The 27,729-nt window shown below is 44.5% G+C and overlaps 2 protein-coding genes across 2 annotated transcripts in view; one reads left to right on the forward strand and one right to left on the reverse strand.

Annotated features, from left to right (window-relative positions):
• PICALM (phosphatidylinositol binding clathrin assembly protein) overlaps window positions 1-1,898 on the forward strand; it is a 69,390-nt gene extending 67,492 nt beyond the window's left edge. The window contains exon 19 of the mRNA XM_009956276.2: window positions 909-1,898. Coding sequence (XP_009954578.1) covers window positions 909-923 — 15 coding nt within the window. The 3' untranslated portion in view covers window positions 924-1,898. The remainder of the gene's footprint in view (window positions 1-908) is intronic.
• A 6,928-nt stretch (window positions 1,899-8,826) lies between these two features.
• On the reverse strand, window positions 8,827-27,076 carry CCDC83 (coiled-coil domain containing 83). Its single transcript, XM_086481678.1, has 10 exons — window positions 26,964-27,076; window positions 23,592-23,676; window positions 21,480-21,648; window positions 20,662-20,829; window positions 16,912-17,003; window positions 15,681-15,749; window positions 13,113-13,234; window positions 11,862-11,947; window positions 10,373-10,557; window positions 8,827-9,061 (listed from the first exon to the last, which is right to left on the reverse strand). Exons 1-10 carry the CDS (start codon window positions 27,047-27,049, stop codon window positions 8,876-8,878), a joined length of 1,248 nt encoding a protein of 415 aa, XP_086337804.1. The 5' UTR covers window positions 27,050-27,076; the 3' UTR covers window positions 8,827-8,875.
• Between the last annotated feature and the right edge of the window lie 653 nt (window positions 27,077-27,729).

Below are 27,729 nucleotides of genomic sequence, written 5' to 3' on the forward strand. Positions count from 1 at the left end.
AAGTTCTAATTCGAGTTTTATTGGCATGACGAGAACTGTTTCTGGAGAAAATGAAAGCAGGTCTTGTTGAGTTGGAAGCATTGTGGAAGTGACTTGGAAACCCGGTAAACTTAACTGGAGCAGCTAAAAGGCCCGATCAAGTCATTTTGGTTCAGTCCATTGGAGATAAAGTTTGATGATTCCCTGCTGACCTGCGGGAGCCAGCCCACAGGGTACTTGCTGCAGTTAGGGAGGAGGAGCTGGTAGTGCCTGGTCCTTCCCATTGCACCAGGAAAACGGGTCGGGTTCGTGGTGAGCAGCGAGCACTGCCTGCTGCTGGCGGTCTGCGCCTGCGCCTCGCCAGATCGCTTGACCAGCACGCTCCCTTTCTGCAGGAGGCGGCGCTCGTGTCACGTGTGCGAGGGTGAAATTTTGGTACGGGTGTGCACTGGAGTTGGTTTTTCTCAATGGGGCAGGTGGGGATTAGATACTAAAATGAGTGAAAACATGAAAAAAAGCACGAATACATAGCGTAAAGAAAGTGTAGGCTTATTGCACCCAGCCTCTGCTTTTTTTTGTGCACTTCCTCTGGTTCAGCATGAAAAATGACCTTGAGTTGTCTTCGTAATGCTGTTGATTTGTGACACTGCCACTGGTGACAATATTGCGTGGGTAAGTCGGGGGTTTTATTGTTGGACAAGCCAGCTTAATGCAGAGAGTCGTTCCGAAAGCTGGAGTAGTTGGAAAAACATCCTGAGGGCTTTCGGTTGTTTTCTGGTCCCGATTCTGTGAAATTCTTATTTGTGTTCAGAACTTCAGCTCTTGGGGTAACTTGGGCATTTGAAGAACAGAAATGTTTGAAGAAAACAGGTTTGTAGTGAAGTCCTCCTTCTGTTGGATGTTAACACGAGGATTTCTAATCTTTCCAGATTCAGTTCATGTAACTGGGTTAGATGGAAGAGAAAGGAACGTTTCCAGAAAGATGTGCTCACCAGTAAACCCCCACTTCCAGGCAAAGATGAACTTCAGTCTCTCAAACTCTCCTCTTCCATTAAATGATGAAGACCGATGAAGGAACCTGGAGCAACTCCGTAAGAAAACATCAATATGCGATAAAAGCCAAGACTTGCCATGAATTAAAACCAAGATCTGTTTATTGTCCTGGTGACTAACAGCTTCTAATAATATCTGTAGTCGGTAACGTACGAGGAGAAGCCTTTATTCTGGAAATTGAGGTTGGTGTTTGGAAATGCTGTCTGGAGTGGAGAGGTGTCCTTTACCGTAACTCAAACCAAGACTTCGGGCAGGGGAGGGTCAAATCCTAACTCTTAATTCTGCAGTTACCTTTTCTTCAGTCCTCACAGATGTAGGCACAGCAGTAATGGAAATTAACTTTTTTTAAAAACTATGTATTCAGTTTGCAGTAGACATTCCTTATGTATTATTGTTTGTATTTATTTATGATTATCAATTTAACATTAATATTGTATCAAAAAAACCTCCTTATGAAAATGAGTATGGATGTATACAGTATGTCTGATTTTTATCCACAAAGAATGAATCTGATTCAGAATGCTTTCCAGCTGACATACAGAGCACTAAATATTTTAAAGGTCTGAATCTAATGAATTCTCAGTGTATGTGGGAATTAGGGAAGAGCTGTAAAACGCGTTAATCCTTATAGTCAATTCTGTGCCTAGGATTGTGCAAGGGAACAGTTAACTGACTAGAAGAAGCACTACACTTTTAATTCAGCATTAGTGCATTGGGAAGGAACTTTATTGCTTTGTGCTTGGCATGTCATTATTTTTACATTTGACATTATAAGGCCTTTCCAAAATGAATGTGAGGAATTGCTTTCACTTTAAGACTTTCCTTCTTTTCTGTAAAAAAAACAAACAGGTGGTGGGGTCGGGGTGGGGGGAAGTCTTTCATTTGGCTAGTGCCATGTTTATGATCCTGTACCTTTTAAAAGCAAAAAGGGGGAAGTAGCTCCTTACGTAGGTCTAGTGGGCGTTTAGTTAACGAAGCATTAAAGTAGCACTGTTGATCGGTGCTTTGTGTAAATACAGCTTAACTTCTGGGTGGAGTGGGGCCTTCAGAAGGATAGTCAATGATATGAAAGCAATTCTGTACATGAATTAAGCATACTTGCTGCATTGTCTCTGCAGATTCTATTTTTGTTTAAAATATTAAAATGTATGTTAGCAAAAATGGGTGGATTTTCAAATAAAATGCAGCTTCCACAGAACTTTTGTTACGGTATGAAAGTCTGAGGTGCTTCTTTTCTTTTTGCTGCTTCAAATGTGCACTGATAATTGCTTTGTTTACTTAATAAAATACCAAATATATTTCATATGTGCATATTGTATTGCAGGAGGTGCAGCAGGATGAATTCTGTGAATGACATGACCTGTACAGAACCTTTCCGGTGGTGCTGCCTGTGGTGGTTGGCCTTAGACAACTCCTTGTAGTGGAACTCAGGAGCTGGATTCCCTGCTTGACAGAATATTTCACGATCTTCTAGTTTTCAAAATATTCATGGCAATAAACTTGTACTGAGCAGGAAGCATAAATCTGCCCCCAAAAGTTATTTATTAGCAGAAGGTAATGCTGGAGAAACTTTTGAACAGTTTGCAGCTGTCATCTGCAATTAGACTCTCGTTTTCATTGCAGGGAGGTTTGCTAGAAGTGGAAATTTCCTCTCTTCAACTACCTGAGCCTTGTCCTGCAGAGTGTACATCAGGAACTGATCAGTACAGAGCAGTAGAGTTAAAATTTCTTCTAAAAGCATGAGAAGAGAATCCCGAACCTGCTGTTGGTAGAGCATATGATGCCCATGCCCAGATCTGGGGCTTCATACACACTTCGCTTAAATCTTTACCTTCCTGCAGCTGAGGCTTTCAGCGTGGGGCTGCCCCACCAGAGAACACCTTCTTTGTAGTTTTTGCTTCCACTCAGAATATCAAAAATATGAATTGTCTGACTCGGGGGTCAGCTGGACAGAAGGGGTGTGTTTGTCTCCTGTTCACTAGATCGGCGATGCCCAGGGTGCAGTGTTCTGAAACACGCTCCAGCGCTTGTGTGAAAGATGAAGGTAGATCCTCCTCCTCCTCCTCCATAGCCCCATGGGCTGCGTTAGGATAAAGCCAACACCAGCCATGTCACCTCTTTAGGTCTGTGACGCTCTCTGCACAGCCGTTTCTGTCTGCCTGAGGACAGATCTGCTTTCTTTGCCTTGCTAATAAACCTTGCCTTTGGTTTACCCTTCAGAGACAAACTGGCTTGAGAATTTCCCTGAGAATTATTTTCCCATTTACATTGTTCCTAATAAGTACATTTACTCTCAGTGTTGCTGGAATAACACTCAGTTGTGGCTTAATTTAAAAAGCATAGCTCATAAACATGTTTCTTTTGAATTGCTGGCTGTTTTCAGTCATGGGGGGTTGTGAAAACCTGGCGCTCTTCAAAATTGGCTTCCGAGGCTATTTAACCTAGAAGAGCAAGCTCTGTCCAGGAAAGCTGCCTGCTCTTAGCAAGCAGTGGAGGAGGTGGTGCTTTGGGGAGGGATGTGGTTCCTTGTAGAGCTTTGTGAAGAACAAGTGTGTCAGAATTGTCACGATATTGTAATTATTTTTTTAAATCAGAATTAAATAACTAACTAGATTTATCTCTCAAGACAATTACTTTTGCCAAGATAAGAACCTGAACAGCCAGCAACTTCAGTTTTCTAGAAGCCCAAATGTAGAACCTGTATCTGAAGACAAACCTAAATTCGTTTGCTGCTTCTGTTGAGTCAGACAAAACCGAACTGCTGTGTGCAGTAAACCGGCACGGACTGCAGTACCTCAGGTAATGTTTAAAAACTGTCTCTGCAGGACTTCACATGAGATCAGATGGTCTCTTCAACCAGCTGCTGGAATAGGTCACAGCCCTTAAGGGACAGGGTGAAACCCTGCATCTGTTATTGGACAAAAAGTGTCGGTTTTCAGAGCACGGTATCAATTTTGTAGGGCGATTAAATGAATTGCAACTCGAAGGCCATGACATAATTGAGAGGAAGATTGTGGCAGAAAAGTGAGAATTAGGTGCCAAAACCACTGGGAAAGCTAAGGAGTGTTGATGGGAGCGGAAGACTGACAAGATAATGTGAGGGGCTGTGAAAAAACATGCTGAATACCACAGAAAAGTCGATGCTAATGGGAGCGCATGTAAACTAAGTAAGAGCTTCCTCCGTGGCCTGTTGGCAATCTCCTGCCTTGACCTTTGCAGCTCGCTCACTCGGCCGTGGAGAGAGCAGGAACGGGCTTGACATCTCTTGCTGAATTTGCCCAGCAAGAAAACTCTGAGTCACTGATGTTTTTCCATGTTCAGCCTGGAGAAGGAAGGGGCTTGGCTGATGGGTCCGCAACGTCCCAGCTGGAGCAGGAGAGTGAGCGAGGAGGAGGGAGCCCCGTGCAGGTTCCCCTGACGGTGTGACGTGTCCGCCACCCGCTTGGCGCCCTCTTGTAGCGGGAGGCTGAGTAAACGCTGTGTCCCTTCCACTCGTGGGGCATGGCTTGCCCGAGACAACAAATCAGCCTGGGCGTTGAGCAAAACACATTTCTTATTTTTTTGCTTCCTTCTCTGCTGATGAAATTTCCTGAGGCCAAGATCAAAAGGCCTTGGAACAGGCAGCCAGCTTCCTTTAAAAGTTCTGTTGTGTGAGCTGATCACGGTACCAAAAATGGTTGGAGGCAGGCGTGTCCGGCAGCTGCGGCACACGAGGAGAGCTGAGGTCTGGGTTGGTTCCCTGTGGTAACTGCTGAGCTTCCCCCTGCCAGCTACAGCAATTGCCCGAGTATTTTTTCCTCTAAAAAGCAGTGTTTGATGTGATTTTAGCCTCTTGCTGCACTTTAATCACTAGAAGTGAGGAAAAGATCCAGCACCATGTCAAATCCCAGTTTTCCACGGCTCGGTGGAGATGTTCCATGGGCCACGTATGGGAACAGTTGTTGGCATCTTGTTCCCGCGTCGTGTCCTAAAACAACACGGTGCTTGTGGTCGTCTGCAGAACAGGAGCTCCCACGTGTAGCATTACAGGGAAACATCCTCACTTCTCCTGTGGACTTGAAGTCCCAGGGAAAGACTTTTTCAGAGGAACATCCAGCTGCAAAACATCAGTGGCTTAAGGCGCTAATACCACCAGATTCTCTGTTCCTTGCTTGTCACTATAGCGTAACTTCAGTCCATTAGCTTCTGCCTTGACCTTATTCTGGCGAACTCCTGTTAGCCCCCAGGAGCAGAGCGCTTAACAACTTCTCTCTCAGAAAGGAGCCAAACGAGAACAAATGCTGCAGAACAAGTCTCCCACCCGCATTTCCCCAAAGACGCAGGTCTGAACCTGTGGAAAGGTGCCTTGTTACAGAAGCCAGCTGCAGCGGAGGCTGCAGCCCTCTCGGCAGTTCCATAACTCTTGTTCCCCGCAGTGCAGGCTGGGGGCAGGTCGCTCTTGCACAGCCAGCCTGTAAAGCGATAGAATCCCGTTGCTTGTCTCTACAGGGAGACTGGTGAGAGGGCTCAGCCCGGCGGTGTGCTGAGGCCAGCAGCTCCTTTCACCCCGGCAGAGGGTACAGGCTAGCGGCGCGCTCCACCCCGCGCCGTGGTGCTCTCAGGCGTTCGCTGGATTGACCTTTCCCGGTTGCAGCACACGGACTTCAGTTCTAGCGAACTGGCTTTTATTGCCGCCCGCTTACAGGCAGCTTGGGTGACGCTCCTGTTTCTTTAACTTTGATTTCCAGTGAACGCTTGTGAGGTTTTCTTCCTGTTGAAACTGCGTTTCTGGGAGTTGCGTGCCAGTGGAATACCTGACTGCCCCTCAGCCGAGGCTTTGCTTGGATGGTGGTTGTGGGGACACGTGGACACTTCGCTGCATCTTGCAGCCTGAGTAGTGTCGTGTAGTTGTCTTGCACAACAACACCGTAAATCAAAGGTATTTTGTAACACTGGGAACTTAAGGGCGACTCCTCTGTGTGTTTTGTCCGATCTCGAGTAGCGAACCCTGGCTGCCGTTGTGAGGTAGGAGTTGGGAGCGTTGGCCGTGCTGCCAGCAAGCGGCAGTCGATCAGCCCTCCGTTCCGCAATGCGGTGCTCGTTTCTGAGAGATTTTGCCAGTAACAAATTTATCAAATGCAGAGGCCTCGTTTGCTGAAGACCTCGCTTTCTCCGTATAAAAGCCTCACGCTGGCCGGGGGGAGGAGTCTGCGGTGCTGCAAACATTACCAGCTCACGGGTATGGATCCCTGTTCTCTCAGCACTCGAGGGCTAGAAGTGACCTCAGTCTTTGCATAACTCCGCTGGGTTGAGCAGGGACACGTCCAAACTCATTTAACTGTGCACTCCATGGCCATGTGAGAGATTCGGTGAAGAATCCTACCTTTCCATCTGCTTGTGAGCCTGGTTTCTGAGGAGCTGCAGTCAGTGGAGCCCCAAGAACAGCTTGACTCACCTGCAACTCAAGGAGACACTTGCTGGGCAGGAATGTCTGAGTTCACTTGAAAAATGGAGAATGTTTGCACTGAAGTACAGGATAAGCAAAGACATTGCACAGGTACAGGTTGTTTAAAAAGTTTAAGTTGTTTAAAAAGCTTTATTCTGAACAGCTGATTAACCCGTCAAGGGTTCAGATCAGATTATTCGGTGTTTCACAAGTTTGTAAAGAGGAAACGCACAGGTCAGAACCCTGCTTGTGCCTGTGGGAAGTACCTGTGTACTCCTGGTGGGGTGTCCAGGGTGTGTGACGAGAGGGGGGAAAAAACCCCACTGAATCCATGCACTAAGGTACGTGTTCATAGAGACTCGCCACAAACCAGAGACAGGGTTACACAACATATTTGGCCAATTCTAGTAAAGAAATAAATAACTAAATAAATATTTAAGACTTTGAAGATTTTTATGCTCTGGTTTTGGTTTTGGTTTTTTTTTTTTTTTCCAATTAATTTTTGGTTGTTTCAGTATATTTAAGTAGGGGGTTTATGGAGACAGATCAAATGCATTCAAACATTCAGTTTCTAGCAGTAGTTGAATTATGCTTGGATAAATTATATTCTGCTTTAGCGGAGTCTTAAGTGTTTTGTACTGGGTCTGCATTTTATGTCAGCCTGCATGTACCCATTCAGTGTCTGATGGAGAGGGCATTCCACATTTGACAGACTGCAAGTGGGGAACCACAAAACCTAAATATTAACTCGGATCCTTTATTAGATATATGTGTAGCTACTTGGATTGAGAAGCCAAAAAGTGCACAAGAGTTCTCATAGCGGTAAGGAAAGCAACCTGTCAGTTCACGGGCTTGCCAGTGTGATGCCCATCTAGAAGAAGGGCCGGAAGGAGGATCTGGGGAACTACAGGCCCATCAGCCTGACCTCGGTACTGGGGAAGGTTATGGAACAGTTCATCTTGAGGGCGCTCATGTACCATGTGCAGGGAGTCAGACCCAGCCAGCACGGGGTCATGAAGGGCAGGTCCTGCTTAACCAACCTGATCTCCTTCTATGACCAAGTGACCCGCCTAGTCGATGAGGGGAAGGCTGTGGATGTCATCTACCTGGACTTTGGTAAAACTTTTGACACCATCTCCCACAGCTTCTCCTAAGAAAGCTGGCAGCTCAGGGCCCAGACAGATGCACTCTAAGCTGGGTTAAAAACTGGCTGGACAGTTGAGCCCAGAGAGTGGTGGTGAATGGAGTTCAATCCAGCTGGTGACCGGTCACAAGTGGTGTCCCCCAGGGCTCAGTATTGGGACCGGTCTTGTTTAACATCTTTGTTGATGATCTGGATGAGGGGATCGAGTGCTGCCTCAGTGAGTTTGCAGATGACACTAAATTGGGTGGGAGTGTTGATCTGCTCAAGGGTAGGAAGGCTCTGCAGAGGGACCTGGACAGGCTGGATCGATGGGCTGAGGCCAATTGTATGAGGTTCAACAAGGCCAAGTGTTGGGTCCTGCACTTGGGTCACAACAACCCCATGCAGCGCTACAGGCTTGGGGAGGAGTGGCTGGAAAGCTGCTGGGGGAAAAGGACCTGGGGGTGCTGGTCAACAGCCAGGTGAACATGAGCCAGCAGTGTGCCCAGGTGGCCAAGAAGGCCGACAGCATCCTGGCCTGTATCAGCAATGGTGTGGCCAGCAGGAGTAGGGAAGTGATCGTGCCCCTGTACTCAGCACTGGTGAGGCCGCACCTCGAATCCTGTGTGCAGTTTTGGGCCCCTCACTGCAAGACAGACATTGAGGTGCTGGAGCGTGTCCAGAGAAGGGCAACGAAGCTGGTGAAGGGTCTGGAGAACAGGTCTGATGAGGAGCGGCTGAGGGAACTGGGGGTGTTTAGTCTGGAGAAGAGGATGTTCAGGGGAGACCTGATCGCTCTCTGCAACTACCTGAAAGGAGGTTGTAGTGAGGTGGGGGTCGGTCTCTTCTCTCAAGCAATAGGACAAGAGGAAATGGCCTCAAGTTGCACCAGGGGAGGTTTAGGCTGGACATGAGGAAAAACTTCTTCACCGAAAGAGTGGTCAAGTACTGGAACAGGCTGCCCAGGGAAGTGGTGGAGTCACCATCCCTGGAGGTGTCCAAAAAACGTGTAGATGTGGCACTTTGGGACATGGTTTAGTGGGCATGGCGGTGTTGGGCTGATGGGTGGACTTGATCTTGGAGGTCTCCTCCAACCTAATGATCCTATGATTCTATGATAATTAGCGGCCTGCACACAGACATGCCTCTCGTTAAACTTATGTGTGTAAATCATGAATCGAGCACTCAAAAATAGTTTCCACAAAGCCCAGTGCCACACTTTTTGAAGAAGAGAGCAAATCTTTATTGAACTGAGGATGTTACATTTCTCAGTTAACAGCACAGCTTGTCTGTTTTCAACCAATCTTTTGTTTAGATAAGGCCTTGATCATCTGAGCTGTGATATGCCCATCTGATTTACCGGTAATACCATCTCCTTTGTGGCTCCTGCTTGGCATTTCTTCTGGCTCTTTGTGAAGAGGCACGGCTCTTCCAACCACACACATTAGCTTTGTCTCCAGAGGATGCAGTTTTAAGCATTCCTTAGGGTGAAAAAAAAGAATATTATTCTTCTGCAATTACATCGAAAAGCAGCCGTTCTTCAAAACAAAACCCCAGCAACTTTCCTTTGTTTCCTACCCTTCCCTGTTGGGAAGTGCAGAATGTCAGCAGCACCTACGGCCCTCATGGGGCGACTCTGGAGTGCTGACAGCAGGAAGAAAGGAGCAAAGCTGGTGTTCCTCCCCCAAGGCAACAACTGCAAGGAAACAAACACCTGGACAGATTTTTTATTGTTAAATGTTCAGCTTTCCTCCATAATGACTCTTCAGGACAGAGCCACTCCTTAACTTAGTCTCTGATCAAGGCAACAGGATGGTTTCTCTGAACCCAAATTGCAGGGTATTAATCAAACTAATGCCAAATTTCTAGAAAGAGACTTACTGGGTTTTGGGTTTTGGGGTTTTGTTGGTTTTGTTTTTGGTTGTTTTTTTTTTTTAACCCGTTGTTGAGTATGCTTCAATAGAATATTCAAGAGTAAAGGAATATCGTGGAGAAGTATCTTCACACAGCAAGCCCCGCACCACGTCGATATCATCTTCCTAGATTTCCAGTAGAAATCGATGATGTAGAGGAATACATTTTCTGAGAGTAATTAGTCTATTTAGAAATGTATTCAAGTTTTCATGACTCAAGAGTGTAATATCAAAGGCACCCAGGAAATATCTTTTTTGCAACCCGGGATCCTGAAGCTGGGGCCACCGCCTCTTTCAGGAACCACACCAACTCTGCCTATTTACACGTAACCTGTACCTTGTTTTCTCAACCCCTGTGTTTTGCGCCCAGGAACACGTTCATCCTGGCCTCCCATTGAAGGATTAAACGAGTTGTTGACCCTTTAACGCTACTGTGCAATGTAAGTTCTAAAAGGACCAGCATCCGAGCAAGCCAGCACCCATGCCATTCCATAGCAAACTGTCACCTGGTGACATTCAGAATCCTTTCTAGGGGGAATCTGACACTCCTATGCTGATTCCTAGGACAGCATTCAATTGCCAAAGGAATTGTCTCATGCTATCGGAAATGCCCAAAGGCATCCAAAACACTCCTGTGAGGCTGCCCTGTGTGGCAGAACCTATGCTCCTTTGGCCCAGCTTCTGAAGGACAGGCAGTGTCCTCACCATCTCAGACAGCACCAGATGCCTATGATGAAGCTCCTGAATTGTACACTAGGTACAAGACCTGGGAGTTTTTTCTGCCCTAACACCACTGGGAACAGAACGCTCCTGGCAGTAGCTCATGCTCCACACAAAAATGTTTGTGTTAATGAAAGACTCGACTACTTTAACTCATACCTGGAAATCTCTTTCATCTTCACACAACAAGGTATCAAGCGTTGGAGTGAAAGACTTTTCCTGCAGCTCCTCGTCACTGGCTTGAGGCTTCTCATTCTCTGATTTACAGGGAATCTTTGCAAAGGCCTTATTTTTCTGACAGGGGACTGTGGCACTTCTGAGGCTTTCATCTGCATCTGCTTTTGCTTTTTAAAGAGATGAACCACGATGTGTAAGTAATTGCTAAGCTTTGTGAAGACCAGAGTTAGTATTCAGTATGAGCATTGCCAGCAATCTGTAATGCGGCTGGGCCGGTGTGATGTGATGAGCAGCTTGGTAAGATTTTTAATTGGCAATCCAAGCCAAATGTTGATTTTGCTCACTGATTTTTCTATGTTTATTTCTGTTCTCAATTTCTGATCAAGATCAGGGACTGAAATTGGTTGGAAGTTAGAAGTAAGGGGTCTGTGGGATGAAAAACACAGCTAGTCCACTCCCGCCAAGAGCTCACGTTTGCAGCTGACTGATCCTCAGGGTGACAGACAATTCTGGACATGAACTGCCAAGCTACATGTTTGCCTGGGACAGTGACTCGACCCCAGCTTGTTGGAACAAAACCTGCTCCTCCCGGGAGCTGCTGTAAAGGCCTCGCAAAGGCAATAGGGCGGAACTGTTCAAAGTAAACGGGTATCTAACTCGGGAGCCTTGTGTTTGCGGTGCCTGGTGGTCCTGGAAAGGCCCACCCACCTGTGGCTGGAACTGATCAGAACTTCAACAGACCAGTTCGTGTACTCATAAATGCACAGCTTCAAATTTTGGAACTTACCTCTTGAATTTAATTTTGTCCTTTTTCCCCCCTCTTTCTCACAGAGTGAGTACAGAAAACATGTGATACTAAGGAATCCACAGAAACCACCCTGAATGGATAAGCACACTCATACAGTCCTTCTTGCCTGATGGTCTATCGTTTTCCTGGGAAAACCTACCAGAACAGATGGAGATTCAGCCCAAAATTCAGTACCAAGGTTTTCAGTTCAGGCTGAGCTCCACATAGCTTCATCTGCTCTTGCTAGGGATTTGTTTGTGATTTAACTGCGGTGCATCTCCATGAGCTGAGGGACTGTAACGTGCCTGGACACTTCAGAGTGTCCTCTCAGGGGCAAGATATAATGAAGTTATGATGATGTAGGTCCGTAAAGAATTGACTAAGATGAGAATTGTATCTTCACAAAAGGCAGCCCATGCTGTTAACCACGGCCCTGGCTAGCTCTGCCTGAGTAATTACGTACAACAATCCGAACACCAATGTCAATTTAAAAACTGTATTACAGGTAGATTGTGGTTTTGTCTTCACGCAACTCAAAGTCTGTCATGGCTGGGGTGGCTGCAGTTAAGTGGGAAATTAAGTGTTCACTGTGTCAAACAGGCAGTTTGATAAGAAATTTAAGAGATAAAAAGGATGTAAATGTTCAGTAACTTAGAACTTAGAAGCTGCTGGCAGGTGCCTTACCTGCGTACTCTCTGTACGCTACTTCTTTAATTTCATCCTTGGGAAATTCATCTTGCAAGCCAGCTGCCTGGGTTAGAAACAAGTGCCTATGAAGTTGAACAGGTAAAGTGAAATTCATATTAGAGGTCGGCATTTTTTCTCTCAATTGTCCTGTGCAATCTTTTGGGGTGAGGGGGAGGGCACGCTTTCTACTTCTTTGCTGCTTAACCACAAAAGCAGAGGAGCGCGATGGTTTAAAAATGCAGCAGAGGCAGCCAGGTAGCTTAGTGGCTAATAAGCTGCTCTTTTTCATTCTTAGTGCCTAAGTTCAGCTATGTCCATGAGACTAAAAGAAAACAAATGCTACAGTCTCCAGTCAGTCCAAGATTCAAACCACAGCTGGCAGCTCTCACTTAAAAGCAGTCCAAAGTTTGGAGGGGAGAGAAAAATGGTCACTTCTTAAGACTTGGAACTTTTAATGCAGTATGGCTGAAATCACTGAGCTGGGACTGGAAAATGAAGATGGATCATTCCCATTGTTACATTGTGCTTTTGATACCATTAGTGTTGACGTTTTCCAGCTAAATTAATCTTTCTCTAGGGAAGAAGTTAAGTAATTTCAATAGAAAAGAAACTAATACCACAGACACCTCTACAGGCAGACCGATCCCAAGGCCTCTTCCTTACTCGGTTCCAGGTCGACTGTTTCACTTGAGATAGCAAAACCCCATATATTTGCATATTAATCTTCACATCCTTAAATATTTTGCCAGCAATAAAGGAAAAATCCATTACTCAGCATTTGGCCTGAGAAGCTGGGTCTGAGACAATCACAACAGAAATAACCTATTCCCAAGCCCCAGTGGTATCCCCACTGAAAGGCAGTGAATGTTGCTGGGTCACACAGAGTCACACCCAGAGTCACACAGAATGGCAGGGGTTGGAAGGGACCTCTGGAGAGCATCTAGTCCAACCCCCCTGCCAAAGTAGGACCACCTAGAGCGGGTTTTGTAGGTCCTAGCAGATTATTAAAGAGCCCAGTTCCTTCCCTGAAGTTTGGTATTTAGGAGGTTACAATGTCCCTGTCATCCTTCAGAGACACAAGTCCCACACGTACTCCGTCAAATCCTGCTTCCCCTCAGTTAGGAAACTACCTTGGCTTTGTTGTGGGAGAGCCCAAATAGCTCTAGAGGCAGGAGGCAGATTTTTCTTTTTTTTTTTTTTTTTTTTTTACATTAAATCACTTTTGACTCTGTAAAGGCATCATTTTACCTGGGTACTCTCAGATTCTGAAGTCTGCCATCAATCAGTTGTTTCACTAAACCGATATTTTCTTCTTCCAGAAGCCAAATAGAGGCTTCCAAATCACTTACTTCCTTTTGGTACATTTTAACCTTTTGACAATTAAACAAAAAAAAAAGGATCATCTTAGAAAGTCTATATCATTTTGGAGAGCTTTCATAGTAACTCTCTTAATAGCGCATACCTAGAAAGAATGCAGCTGTATCAGCAAGATTGCATGTTTGGCAGAGAAACATAGCGATGCATTTTCAGGCGAAGGGAAGGCCTCTCTGATTCTTTCCCACCTTTTTCAGAACCCTTTGCTGGCAAAGCTCTCTCAATCACAGCCACGTGTTTGGGCTGTGCAACCCTGATAGCAGAACCTTCGCATGTAGCCAAGCAGGTCTGGGAGACAGAAGCTCTGGATTTTTCTTTTTTTGCTTTCACATCAGAGCTTAGAGAGAGAAAAACCTTCGTTGCAGAGTTAAACGCAGGCTCTTGCTCAGCAAGTGTTGCTGTTCTAATCCCTACCTATACACAAAACCTTCTCACCCAGAATTAGTGAAGCTTTCAGTCCCAGTTAGCCACGACATTGGCTAAACCCCAGGTTCTGCTTTCTTTTGGACTGGTAATCACCCCATTTTGCCATGAAGTTACATTAACCAAAAGATACCGGCTATTCGGTTCCCGCAACTCCTCTCACTTTTCCTGAAGTACAGGCGAGTTCTTACCCCTTCACTGGGAATGGACTGTGGGACGGTTACCTCCCCAGAAATCGCAGCCATATGCACGTTTAACAGTGGTACGAGTGATCTGAATGCATCTGTTCTGACCAAAGCCAAATGAACCCAGCTAGAATCCTCCACATTTGCAGCTAAAAACCAGTTCCCATTTCTCCCAGGGATTAAAAAAGGTGAAAATGACAGGACAGTAACCAGTGACAGGATGTGGCTTGGCACGATGAGGTGATGCAGCTTTGTGCCATCTTGGTGTGACACAGTAACCATGGAAAAATGTGACTGAAGTCTCCAAATCTGCTCAGATTTGGAGGTAACTAGCTTAGGGCTGTTTTGGTAAGTCATTTTTCAGTTCAGTGGCCAAGCTGAAAAAATGGTAAATTTTGAACTGGGGCAAAAGTGAGATTTTTGGATTATCTCCCCAAGAGAAGATACGGGAAGAGTCTGTCAGCTACATACAAACATTAGCCTGAAAGAAAATATTTCATCTGTGTAAGAAAAGCAGAGAAAATGAATGGCTGAATTCAGAGGCCCGGAGAAGGTAGTGATACTAGTTTTGTTTTCCACAATATTTCAAAGCACTATTCCTAACCTAGGAAACCAATTCATGGCATAGGAATCTTCTAGTTGAGAGGCAAGAAACCCAAATCCCTCAAACCCAAGGTGAGGGCCTGTCAGGACATACGAGTGCTGCAAAGTGGAGCTCCCTTCTTGACCCTGCCTAATGTGTGCAACATTCCTGAGTGTTCAGTGAGACAGGGAGATGGGAATTCATACTCATTCAGTGACAGGAGGTAGAGATTCGAGCTCCTGTTTGATTATACAGACCAGAACATTAATTCTTTCCTAATGACCCTGCCTCATTGCCTCAGAAGCTGTGGGTTGGACACCCTCCCTGGAAAGCTAAAGGTGGAGGCTCAGAGCTCCTTAAGGGGAAGAAGGAAAGCCGTATCCCTGCTTACTGGCAAGTAACTTAAACTAGTCAGTACAATGGAGAAACCTCTGCCAGGTTTGTTGATGTGGCACTAAAAAATGTCAAGTACATTTATTAGTTTCCCAGAAAGTTTTGCTCGGTTCTAAACAGTGAGGTTGTAAAGGCGGGGAAGGATATTTCCTGTCTCCACTCTCTTGCTTAGATTTGATCCCAGCAGAGGACCTGTATTGACCGGAACAAACACAACCAAATTTTCACCAGGGAAAAATCAGCTTCCTAAATCTGGCTCACAAAAAAGTGTTTCCTTGACAAGAAAAGTTACAGCTATCTAACAGATAACTCTAAATTGCCAATAAAGGACAGTATAAAAGCTATCAAGGAATCAATTACAAGTACATGTGATTTTGATTTTCCTCTCTTCAGTGTGCTAGGCTCCAGGGCTTCTTTATTATCTCCCATTTCAAGCTGTCTCAAGCAAACAAAACGTTTCCAACATCCATATCCATTTTCTTTCAATACGGCATCACTAGAACTTGGATGCAATTCAAAGTGACATTCTTCAGACACTTACATGGTTGGGCCTTTATGCCATGGAGTATCCCACTCTCCACAGATACAAATACTTAATTGTACGGAATGTTGTAGTCCTCCCTACAGCTTCTTGGGCATGAACAGGGGTCCCTCATTCGTGAAACTAAACGTTTATCTTTGGCCTTTATTCACCACATACAGTGTTTGCTACTCAGGATGACAGATTAATTACAGGAAAATTGCTCTCCTTTTCCTATGAATGTCTTCAGAGGCCCATCGCTGGAAACAGTTATGACTGCAGGCCATGGTATTTCAAACCTGAACTATCACGATAAACTACCCAAGTGATCCTCTTACCTCTTCTTTTAGCCATGCATTCTCCTCAATCGCTCTGCGACTCTTTGTGTCCAAGTATCTCACAGCGTTCTGAGAAAACACAATTTCAGATCATGTCGTCTGAAAGCAGGACTTTGACAGTGCTATGGACTCTAAAGAACCTTCTGCTGTTTAGCAGGAAATAATTAAGAAACATCCACACAACCGACTGCAGCATCCCCTGAGGGATTACCAGGGGATTTAGTCCACAGGGCCAGCTGCTTCTTCATCATCCTGACTAGTGCAGTTTCTATGTCAAGCAATTTACCAATATTTTATAATTTCCCATAGTAAAACAGGACATTCCCTTTTTACTTAACAAGTTCTGCTGTCTTCCCACTGCTGCTCCAGTCTTCCTGTTTTCAGGAAATCAAACCTTTAGCTATTTAAAAATCCCAGCAAAATCACCAGTGAGCCTGTACTGATCTGTGACCAGTGACTTGAACATGCAGAGGTCTGTGCTAATGAGCCACGACTACAATCTAATTATTGCTATCAACTGGGAGGGAAGACGCCCCCGTAGATGACCATGAGCACAGTCCTTTGGATTATGTTCTCACCTGACTGAAAATTCCAGAACTGAGGTCAGGGAATTTAGGTACCTAATGGGCCCAACCAGGGATTTGTGCTGAAGTACGCTCTGCGTTTTGTGAGGGTAAGAAGTCGTCATCATAAACACTTTGTAAATCAGGTTTGCAAATCAGAGCTGGCAGAAATGACAAAAAATATCTATGTATCAATAAGCCTAAATTTTGCTGTAGACTGCACTATTTTGGCATTTTAAAAGTGTTGTACTATACAAGTACAAAAACACCTTTTTTTTTTTTTCCAAATTGATGAATATTTCCATGCAGACAATCTCTTAGTGTGTTATTGCTTTTTGAAGTCTATACAAGTGTCAAAATCAAGGTCACAGCAAAAGTGCCATGTTCTTGAACAAGTCATAGCAGTGCACGGAGCCCCAGTTTCCCATACCTCGTTTGTAAAATGCCCTCACATCCACACATTGTTAGTCTGGTGTAAAAAAAAAAGCAAAAGGTGCCTGTGCAGATAACAATAACCAATGGCATGTTTAGTAAGGAGATTTACAGTTTCTTTTACTCTCAATTTATTAGAAAAGTTCCAAGTCTTAATTCGAGTTAAAATAATTATCAATGCAGGGTACGTTGATCCTGTGATGCAGTTAGCACTTTTAAAAAGGCAGAAGGAATACCTCAAGGGCCTGCTCCTTCATTAGCTTCATGTGCCTCTCAACCAGGCTGTCATTTTCTTCTTTCACTGCTTGCAAAGCATTTCTATAATATTCTTCAAAACAAAAAAGAAAATCAGAAATCATTATTTGACATCAATTTCTCCTGACAATAAATAGACAGTCGGCGTGATGTGCCCAAACTGGAACTTATCAGCCAGCATCACTGGCGTAGATGCTCCACAGAAAAGGATTCAAACATCCTTCTCCATAGAAGCTCTCCCCCTAAACCCAAAGGACAGTAGCGTTAACTACAGGTCCAGAAATCTGAATTGGCTTATCCATTTCTGTTGGCAACTACAAGAGCTGAGCGATTCTCTGCTAAAATATTGATATCTTAATATTAAATTTTGTCTCTATCAATGGCAGAGCTCCTGGAGTCACGTGAGAGATTTGCCTAGACAACTTATTCTTTAGGTATAGAAGCATACTGCATCACCCTCAGCGAGTTTGCCAACAAAACCAGGCTGTATGGTGCGGTCATCACGCTGGAAGGAAGGGAGGCCATCCAGAGGGACCTGGCCAGGCTGGAGAGGTGGGCCCATGCAAACTTAATGAAGTTCAACAAGGCCAAGTGCAAGGTCCTGCACCTGAGTTGGGGCAACCCCAAGCACAGATACAGGCTGGGTGATGGGTGGATCGAGAGCAGCCCTGAGGAAAAGTACTTGGGGTGCTGGTGGTTGCACAGATGGACATGAGCCAGCGATGGGCACTTGCAGCCCAGAAAGCCAATGTCATCCTGGGCTGCATCACAAGAAGCGTGGCCAGCAGGTTGAGGGAGGTGATTCTCCCCTTCTACTCTACTCTGGTGAGACCCCACCTGCAGTGCTGCATCCAGCTCTGGAGTCCTTAGCACAAGACAGACATGGACCTGCCTGGTCCAGAGGAGGGTCACAAAGATGATCAGGGGGCTGGAGCATTGCGGGGACAGTGGTTCAGGCTTAGCCTGAACCACTGTCCCCGCAGAGCACCTCCCCTGTGAGGCCACGCTGAGAGTTGGGGTTGTTCAGCCTGGAGAAGAGAAGGCTCTGGGGAGACCTTAGAGCGGCCTTCCAGTGCTGAAAGGGTCTTGAGGGGAGGGAGGGACTCTTGATCAGGGAGGGTAGTGATAGGATGAGGGGTGACTGAATGAGGGGAGATTTAGATTAGACATTAGGACTGTGAGGGTGGTGAGACACTGGCACAGGTTGCCCAGAGAAGCTGTGGCTGCCCCCTCCCTGGCAGTGCTCAAGGCCAGGTTGGATGGAGCCTTGAGCAACCTGGTCTAGTGGAAGGCGTCCCTGCCCCTGGCAGGGGGGTTGGAACTAGATGGTCTTCGAGGTCCCTTCCAACCCAAACCATTCGGTGATTCTATGATGATCTGATGCACATGGCATTTTTTTCAGATAGTCATTATACAGAGCCTAAAAAATCTTCTGACTTACCGAAGCCTTCCAGGGGGTTCTAATTGGACAACAGGTCAAAACGGAGAATGTAGCAATTGCCTCAATGATTTGCTTTCGTTGTTACTTGTGGTCATTATTTAGAAATGTGTCTTGTGTCTGAATTTGTTTGGCTTCAAGTTCTAGTCACTTACTATGTAATTATTTCATCCTTCCCTTCAGTTGTTTTTGTGCTAATCTAAATAAATCCCTACTGCTGCTTGGCATTTTCTCCTTTTGAAGGAATGAATGAGATTGTAGTAATTTTCTCTGAAGGAAGGTATTTCATACTTGTTCCAGAGGCTTGAAATTCAGCCTAGCTCTGCACTTGTGTTGCAGACAGCCTGTTGCTGCTCTGGCTGCAAATGAGTATCTGGTCATGGACCCACTGTGGAGTCAAAGGCAGTCAAATATGAAAGGTGCATTAGTTGTTCATTAGTTCTTAATTTAAGACTGTGGAAGCTGGCCTGCCTTAATCAATCCACCATCTAAACTTGGCAGAATGAAATGGAATTACTTACATACTGTAATTAATTCATCTTGTCATTCTTTCAGACAGCTAAACAACCGGAGCTGAACTGGGAGAATGAAGAAAAGGAGCAACTGTTCCTACGGAGGCTTTTTCCCTAACTCACTGCAACACCGTGTTCCCCACACCTCACACAAGTGCATGGCTCTCTTTCCCTTCCTCTCCCCTCCAGCAGTTTTGTTTAAACTGTCATCTCCAGACCACAGGAACTGTGCCAGCGTCAAGCCCTTCAGTGGTACCTACAGAGACAGACACCTCTTCACCTCTGCTTATTCCCCAAGCCCGTCACACACTCGAGGAGTGAAGAAGCTCAGTTTGCTGCCGCATCACTCTGGAAGCTTATTAGATTTCTTTTTTTTCGTAGGCTGAATTTCAAGTACCTGACTGTTCTCCCCAGCTGCTTTGTAAGTTCGGTTTTAGGCAGTTGAGTAAAATAGTGTGCTAACAGCCAGTCCTGGCGACATCGTTTTGCAGTATGTGAACTAGGCAACTGCTATGTGTACCTCTGTAACCGGCTTTCCATAAGTACATTTCCGTTTGACCACAAATTTTTGGCTCTGCACCCTGTGACATGCAGGAGGTCAGACTGAATGTTCCTACTGGCTCATGCTGGCATTCTACCGAGAATCCCATTCTCTTTTTCATTTCCTATTTCAGCAGCTTTACAGCAAAGTTTTAAATTGAGTAAGAACACAGAAAACACGTCATGAAAAATATCAACATCTCCTGAATACAGAGGTGGATATCTGACAAGCTACCTGGCAATGGAGAAAACCCAGTGCAGACCTTAATCGTGATAAAACGTGTTTCAAGAGACAGAAAGATAGCTAGCTGGCTCTTATCCACAGTAGCTGACGCCTGGTGATGGTTGGCACAGAATATACAGAGACCCTTAGAGCAGTGTCACTGCCTGTTACTACCAGCTGCTTGGCTGCGGTCATGCATACTGAGAGGGACGTAAAGGAAGAAAAGCAGGACGTCCTTCTCCCGCTAGAAGCATGGGGTATGCAGCAGCAAAATATTTAAATAGTTTTAAGATAATGCAGTAGTAAAGAAATCTTTGTAAAGCACTCAGCACCAGAACACATAAGCTGTCAGATTAATTCCACTGCTGGATCAGAATCAAAGCTGTTCCCAGTGTTTGTACACGGCTGTACTGGCAATTTTGCAGGGCCTCATACACGAGGCCATGGAACTAGGAGGCAAAGTTCTGACCACTGGCTGAACAGCTCCCTCTAGTCCTGCATTTGCACCCGTACGCTCCGTTGAAAAGACTGCTCCACGAATGGGCTCGCGCTGCTTTCCCGTCAAAGGCGTTTTCAACATGGGAAGGGCTTGTAGCACGATGAGGAGCAGCAGAATCGACGCTTTCAGGTACGGCTGCTAAGGGAGTCCTGTGTGTAGGTGAACTAAATATATGTAGACTTATTTTTAGAAAACTGCTGTCCTTCACAGGAACTTTTTTTTAAAAATGGGTTGCCTGTATTTTACAAGAAAATCGTCAGAAGACGAGCTTATCAGTGTCTTTAAGTGTTCATAATTTCTGTGACTTTATCCGTTTCTTTAATAAAGGGACTTGCACAGAGAGAGAGAGGGAGCTCTTCCACTTTACAGGATGATGCAGCTCACCTTAGGTGTGCTGTCTGGAAAAGTTGACAGAAATTAATAGAACTTGGCCTCAAATTAAATTTATAATTTAATTGATTCCTGCAAGTAATACACAAAGAGCCTGCAAGACTTGCACTACACTAGCTGTAAACTGACCTGCAGTTCTCTGAAGGTCATCTTTGACTTCCTTAATGTCATTTTCCAGACTCGTAATCTTGTTGGCCTGTGATTTACTTACTATATTTTTGTATTCCAACAAATAATCTCTCTCACTCTGCTTTACTGAAAGTCTTTGGTGAGTTTCTTCAATTTGGGAGTGCAGATCTATTAAAACAAGAACATCAGAAGACAAGTTCATTACCAATTTCTAGAACTGATAGTTCACAATTCTCACAACTTCATCAAATTCTTTAATAAAGGCACTTTCACTGGGATTGAAGAAAGAAAGGTGATTTTTCTACACTACAATGCATGACAACATGATGGCCTCACATAGTGTCAAGGGCCACCATCGTTGCTGAAAACAGCTTGATCTGACACTGCCAAGGAGAGACAACAGTTGTCACTGAAATGTTGTAACCAAAGACACATGTCTCTCCCACAGAGAATCCCAGGGATGGCAGCCAGAACTTTCAACAATCAAAACTGTCATTTTTGCTGCCATCCATTTTTTTTTTTTAATATTCCAGTACAGCCAGTGCATAGGGCTTTCATGAGTTTCAACTTTATAGGAAAAATGAAGCCTCCATACTTGCACAGTAATATACATCACTTGGAAGGAACAGATTTACTTATAAGCCCTCCACAATCTCATACCACGTTGAGAGAGCTTGATTTAGGGGAGGAACAGCTTTATGCTCTTCATGCCACAAGGAAGTTGAATCTCTATTTAAAATGAAAAAAAAAACCAAAAAAAAAGTACTCAATTCCAACTGTGTAAACCGCAAACCACACTTCCACAACTCCCAACGTACCTTTCAGAAGCTGTTCTTTGTCCGCAACATACTGCCATTTCGCTTTCAGTGCCTCTTCCACATCATCCCTAGTTACAACCTCCTTTTCATCTTGTTCTTTCTCCTCTTCTTCTATTTGTTTTAGTATGTGCCTGACGTGTGCCTGTTGTTCTTCCTTCAGGCGGTGGTTCTATGAAACAACAACAGAAGAAAAAGCACATATTGAACCATTTTCAAACTAGTTTTCAAAGCGACAAACTTAAGTAATGCAGTAAAACCCGACCTAGTGCCAGGATGCCCTGCAAAACCACTCAGCTAAACACCTACTCTTCGTATTCGAAAGGGATGGAGCAGAAGGGAGAGTGCGCAAGGCTCAGAAGTTTCTCAGTAATTTCAAGACCATGACAAGGAAATGAGAGACAAACAGCGGCTGTGCTTGGTGCAGCACACCAGTAGCCCTCCATCGCCTGGAAAGAAAGTTCCCTGTGGGTCAATTCAATAACAATATTTATTTGTAGGAGTTCTTGACTTCATGTCAACATTCTTCATGAGAACGTACCACCTTCATGCAGAAATGTCCTCAGACAATCGGGTCATTTGCATATAACCACAGTAGAGAGTTTTGTCAGAGCTGGAATTAGTTACGCCTCCTGATTCCCCAGCTGTGATTACAGCCCCTTGGCATCACCCGCTCAAATGACACTCAGATTATTTGGAATTACTGATTGTGTATGTTTGCTCCCCAAGGAGACCATAAGGGGCAAGTAACCATACCAGCCAAACAGTCACAGGAACTACGCAGTAGAGAGAGTCTCAAGCATTCCTCACTCCTAGAAGGATTAACTCTGAACCAATCAGAGACATTAAACGGGAAACAAAGAACGGAGCTCAAAGAACTGTCAAAACATGGGTAAATTACACAAATAGCACTTCAAGCATGCCCTGAAGTACCTTGCACAGCGTAAAATCTCTCCGTGAGAGCCCATGAACTAGCAGCAAACTGGGGGAATAACCGTAAGAGACTTCAGATGTCTGCAGAGAGAAGAGCCAAACGCCACTTCCACTGGTAGTTCAGGCCACGAATGAAACACCATCCGGGCTTCACGACTGAAAGGGACACCAAGGAAAGCTGAACGGATACTTCTAAGCAGGGCACGTCTCGGGCATGGGAAGGGCAGAGAGACCTTGTGTGTTTCAGTGTTTCACTGCTGCAGGAACTGCAGGCTGCAGCGTTGTTTAACCGCGTGATCCAGTTTAAGGATTTTCAAGTGATTTGAATTTGTTTCGTTAGGCGCCTGTATGTGTACCCACCTTCAAGGTTCACCGCTCTCAGCCATCAGATGCCATGTTAGGGTTCTTCATTTACACTTCATAGATATGGTTCTTTGAAGTGTCACTCCCGTGCGATCAGTAGTTAGATAACCTTGTTCTAAAAAGCACCCAACAGCACTCCTAATCCATAAGAAAGTGAGTCTTCATCAAGAAGTGCCAAAAATCGCACCTAGTCAGTTCTGTGATGCTCCTGCTTTTTTGCCCAGTCTTCACTGTAACTACGTTTGCAAGAATAACTAAACCCTCACAGAAACCTGTGCAATTCCGTTACCTCAGAAGTGAATCAAAGGTCAGCAAATCTCAGCCCGTGGTTAGATCTGCTCATACGACTGACAAAATGAAGTTCATACAGTTTGTGCACTGAAATACCGAGGAATATTTGCAGGAGTGTTTCAAAAGGCACATCTGAACGTACTGCAGTGAAGTTACCTACTGAAAGGGGCTTTGCTGCAGAGTGAGATTCAATACTTCGGTGGTTACTGAGGATCTCATGAGCACTGGTAAAACACCTTCACTGAACTCACTTTACCTTACTGCTCCATCCTGTTCCGCAACATTCTGCTCCTGCAGCTGCTTTTTTTTTTGGCGTGGTTATGCTTTATGTCACATTTAATTCAGGTAACACTTTACCTTTTAGCACGTAAAGTGACTCACTAACTCCAGTTTCATTGACTGTAAGAAATTCACTGTAATTACTAGTTTCAGTGAAATGTAATATTAGGATTAAAAGAATGAAATTGAATCTGTGTGTTAAAATACAACATATAAGATGTGTTGGGAGAAGGATGCCTGGTCACTTACCCTTTCATGATATTCTTTATTCTTTTTTTGCACTTGTTTCAGAGCAAACAAAACCCGATCAATTGCTGCTTCTTTTGTCTCAATTCTGTGAAGAAACAGTAAAGAGACATTCTTACAAAGGCAGAAGAGAGGGGAATGTTGTTTAAGCTAGATTAGAGGTAAACACTGCTGAAATGCTTATTTTCGTATCATGTTGCTTGACTCAGTTGGGTAGTTACACCTGTCTGCTTGCTGCACGTAAACAAAAGACTTCCCACCTACATCTGGGCCTCTGAGTCAGTTTGGATCTCAGACTCCTCCTGAGACACAGGCTCCCTGAGGACACAATTCCTTTGTAACCGCTGCGGAGGATTAAGGTGGTTTATTCTTCCTGGGTGTGGTTTAGCTGCCCTATCGCACCGGTCTCTTTTAGGACAAAATTATTTGTGCCTCAAAAATACTTATTACTCACCACTCACTATAGAGGAAGCCTGGGCAGCTCACTGGGACATAGGTCAGATGAATCCCAAACTGGAGAATTAAATGGGATCGATTCTTCTGAAAAACGTCAATTGTTGAGCTTCATAAACTGCACTTGTGCACCAAGAACTTGTTAGCCTTTAAGAAGCGCTAAGGGAACAGGGACTGGCCCGAGCTCTGGGTATGTTTGTACACTTTTATCAAAGAACTAGCTCACTGCTTTCACAATTTTCATAGGCTCCTTGTCATCCTCTTCGCCACAGCTGTGAAACGAGTGGTTTTTTTCAGGTGTTCTGTCTTCTAAAACGAGAAATGCTGGATGGCAAATGGTGCCTATTTGCAAAATTCTCTGTAATCTTCCCCTGTGTTCCCGTAATTCCTTCACCATACGGCACAACAGAGGCAAGTATTACAATTATCACAGGATCGTTTTGTGTTTCAACAGCTACTGTTCCTTGCGGTTTTGTTTTGGTGGTTTTTTTGCCCCCCCTCCTATTGTATTAAGTTGTTTTAAAAGACCATTTTTTCCTGGCTAAGTCTGGATCACTCAGTTACAGAAATTGCAGGTTACTAGATTTGCACCCTCTGGAGTCAGCGTGCTCCAAGATATTCTTCAGGTTTTCCATTAAGCACAAGGATATTAGTAAGGCTAGAACAGAGATATGGGGGTATGGTGGTGACGGCTCCAGCAAATATGTGTCACTTATTAGACAGAGGTGACAGCTTGGCCACACAGTGTGACCTCCTAAATTACCTGCCATTTTAAACTATAATTTGAATACTGCTGCTGATGTTAATTTCTGCTACTTTAAAATTTTGCATGAAGTGGCAGTCTATGCACATCACTTCGTTAATGGCAAGAATTCATGTGAATAGAATTTGCTATTTTGTCTGCTACATACTGCAACTTTGCTCTTTATTTTTCTATGGTATTTGACACATTAAAGCTAGAAAACAGTGAGACTGACGATTCCTTTGATACTATTTTTCTCTACTCTGTATACTAGGTTTCATATAGATGCTTTAATCACCTAGAAACAACACTTCTCTCTTGTACCATGCTGGCATCTTGTCAGTCATCTCTAGGATGTTACTAGGGCAAGTAATTCACAGGGTTGTTGTTCCTAACCAATCCTGAAACAGAAAGCTGTACTGAAAATGCAAAATAACCAACTTTGTATGAACAGCAACCATCCTTCAAAGTACAGGAGAAAAAGCAGGAATGAAGTTCAATAAATACTACACAACTGATAAATCCCAAAGCGGATGTGACAGATGACACTCACTTGTATGACAGAAGGGCAACGAAGCTGGTGAAGGGTCTGGGGAACAGGTCTGATGAGGAGCGGCTGAGGGAACTGGGGGTGTTTAGTCTGGAGGAGGCTGAGGGGAGACCTGATCGCTCTCTGCAAGTACCTGAAAGGAGGTTATAGTGAGGTGGGGGTCAGCCTCTTCTCCCAAGTAACAAGTGATAGGATGAGAGGAAATGGCCTCAAGTTGCGCCAGGGGAGGTTTAGATTGGACATTAGGAAAAATTTCTTCACAGAAAGAGCAGTCAAGCACTGGAACAGGCTGCTCAGGGAAGTGGTGGAGTCACCATCCCTGGAGGTGTTAAAAAACCATCTAGATGTGGCACTTCAGGACATGGTTTAGTGGGCATGGTCAACGGTTGGACTTGATGATCTCAGAGGTCTCTTCCAACCTAATGATTCCATGGTTCTATGATTGTGCTGCTTGGCTCAATCAAGTGGTACAGAGAAGTCACACATTACAGAGGCGAAGAGAGAAAGGGCAAGAGAAGAGATAAGGAGAACAATAAAAGACAAACTTTCTTCCTTTCCCCTCTACTGTTGCTGCAGAAACTAAATATCCTGTGTCAGTACAGCGCCCAGTTCAGTGCCAGACTCTTCAGACAAAGGAGTCGTTTGCTTGGGTATCTGAATATGCTTCACAACAATTTTATCAGAGAGTGGTGCCATTTTTTCTCAGCAAAATAGATGGGTTGTTTTGTTGACTTTTGGGATGGTATTTATTTGAGAGAAGATTCAGCTAAATCTGGTCTGGTTTGCTATGAAACTTGTACTCTCTTCTTTGGAAAGCGAAACAGAAAATCCCACCTGAACCCTGTAAGCTCCTATAGGTGTCACTAGAACTATATGTGGTTGCTCTTCAGTTCGCTTACCCTGCTTTTCATTTCCACACCAAGGCACTACTTCTTGCTCCCTAAACGCTGATAATTGTTGAACATTGGATGCTGTTGAGGTTTTTCCCTTTCAATTTGTGTCTTTTACAGAAGTCACAGAGTTAAATTTTCCTCCTTTCAATCATCTACTCAAGAGATTGGAGGTCAAATAAATTGGACTATTTTGTAACTACTTCAGATGTTCCCATCTTGGCTCTTATTTTTCTCTGCTTGATTTTAAGAGATCTTTAAGTTACCCCTCCATTATTTTCAAAACAAAGCACTTCCCTTTATGCTCTGCTCTCAGCTGCGCCAAGGGAGCAAACTGTAGGTCTTGAGGTTCTGGCTGGTAACTACACACCTCTGAATGCCAAGGATTCCTAAAAAAGACAGTCAAATGTGCTCTTCCAACTTCAGAGGATGCTGATCAAAAGCTTGCTACTAACAGACAAAAATGTGGGTTTTTTTGGTTTTAATAAAACTTTTTCCCAAGTTATAACCTACCGGCATAAAACTTTTTCTGACTCACTTAAATGCTTTCTCATAGGTATAGTTTAAAAAGCGTTTATTTCTGAAATAGCCTTGGAAACCGATGGCAAGAACACAAAAGAACAGTACACAACTGCCACAGTCAATCAGCTCAGGCTCTGAACTGGATAAGTGGTGTCTGTTATCTGCTTTATCCAGTCACATGTTCTATAGGAGTGAAAAGTTGAGTATATTAAACCTACTGATATTTCAGTAAGGCTTCTGGGAAAGCTGATTCAGGTTCTGCAAGTTTCTCTTCTGGTTTCTCCTCCTTCTTCTCCTCTTCCATGCTTTTTGTTGTACTTGTGCTAGAAGTTAGATCTAAAGGGAGGAAAGGGCAAGCAGAAAAGAAGAAAAACAAAAAGATAAGTGAATTATGTACAAAATGTCACACGTACACCAGCCTTTGTCACTTGTTACAACTTCCTAACCATTCTGAAATAAACAAAACAGGATGATTTAACAACAACAATCCTGCCCAGGGAAGCACTCAGGTCTGTGTTCGGACATCCTGAAGCGTGGGCCTGAGGAAAGGCATGTTCATGACCAGTGGCCTCTATCACTAGTGACTTACTGCCTCCCTTGCTGAGGGCTGTTTTACATTCTTGCCAACCAAACAAGCAGTTGTTCCTTTCCCAGTCCTTTGTCAGGCTTGTTTTATCAAGTCCACTTGTTAATATGCATCTCTTGCCCTCTCCTTCTGTTCTCCTAGCACGATGAATATTTGCCTTTCACTGCAACTCTGATACCAGTTTTTATTGTCAGAGCTGGAACAAAACCACTCTCTAAGGGACATGCATGTCAGCAGTATTCCACGGGCATGTTGTCACAACTGCCAGCCTCAGAATCCAGCTGACAATGACTCGTTCTGTAAGGGAACTGGTAGCACATGTTATATAAAATAAAAAAAGCCAAAAGAAAAGGCACTTATGAAGATTCCTCACTTCTAGAGGTCACATAACCAAATGC

Source organism: Leptosomus discolor, chromosome 1 (genome assembly GCF_034619465.1).
Source record: "Leptosomus discolor isolate bLepDis1 chromosome 1, bLepDis1.hap2, whole genome shotgun sequence".
Lineage (NCBI taxonomy): Eukaryota > Metazoa > Chordata > Aves > Leptosomiformes > Leptosomidae > Leptosomus > Leptosomus discolor.

Coding starts and splice junctions, on each gene's coding strand:
- CCDC83 (XM_086481678.1), bottom strand. CDS start 27,049: ATGGAAGAGGAGAAGAAGGAGGAGAAACCAGAAGAGAAACTTGCAGAA. Junction 20,830..21,479: donor CAAAGAACAGCTTCTGAAAG/GTACGTTGGGAG, acceptor TTGTTTTAATAG/ATCTGCACTCCCAAATTGAA. Junction 11,948..13,112: donor CAGAATCTGAGAGTACCCAG/GTAAAATGATGC, acceptor TCAACTTCATAG/GCACTTGTTTCTAACCCAGG.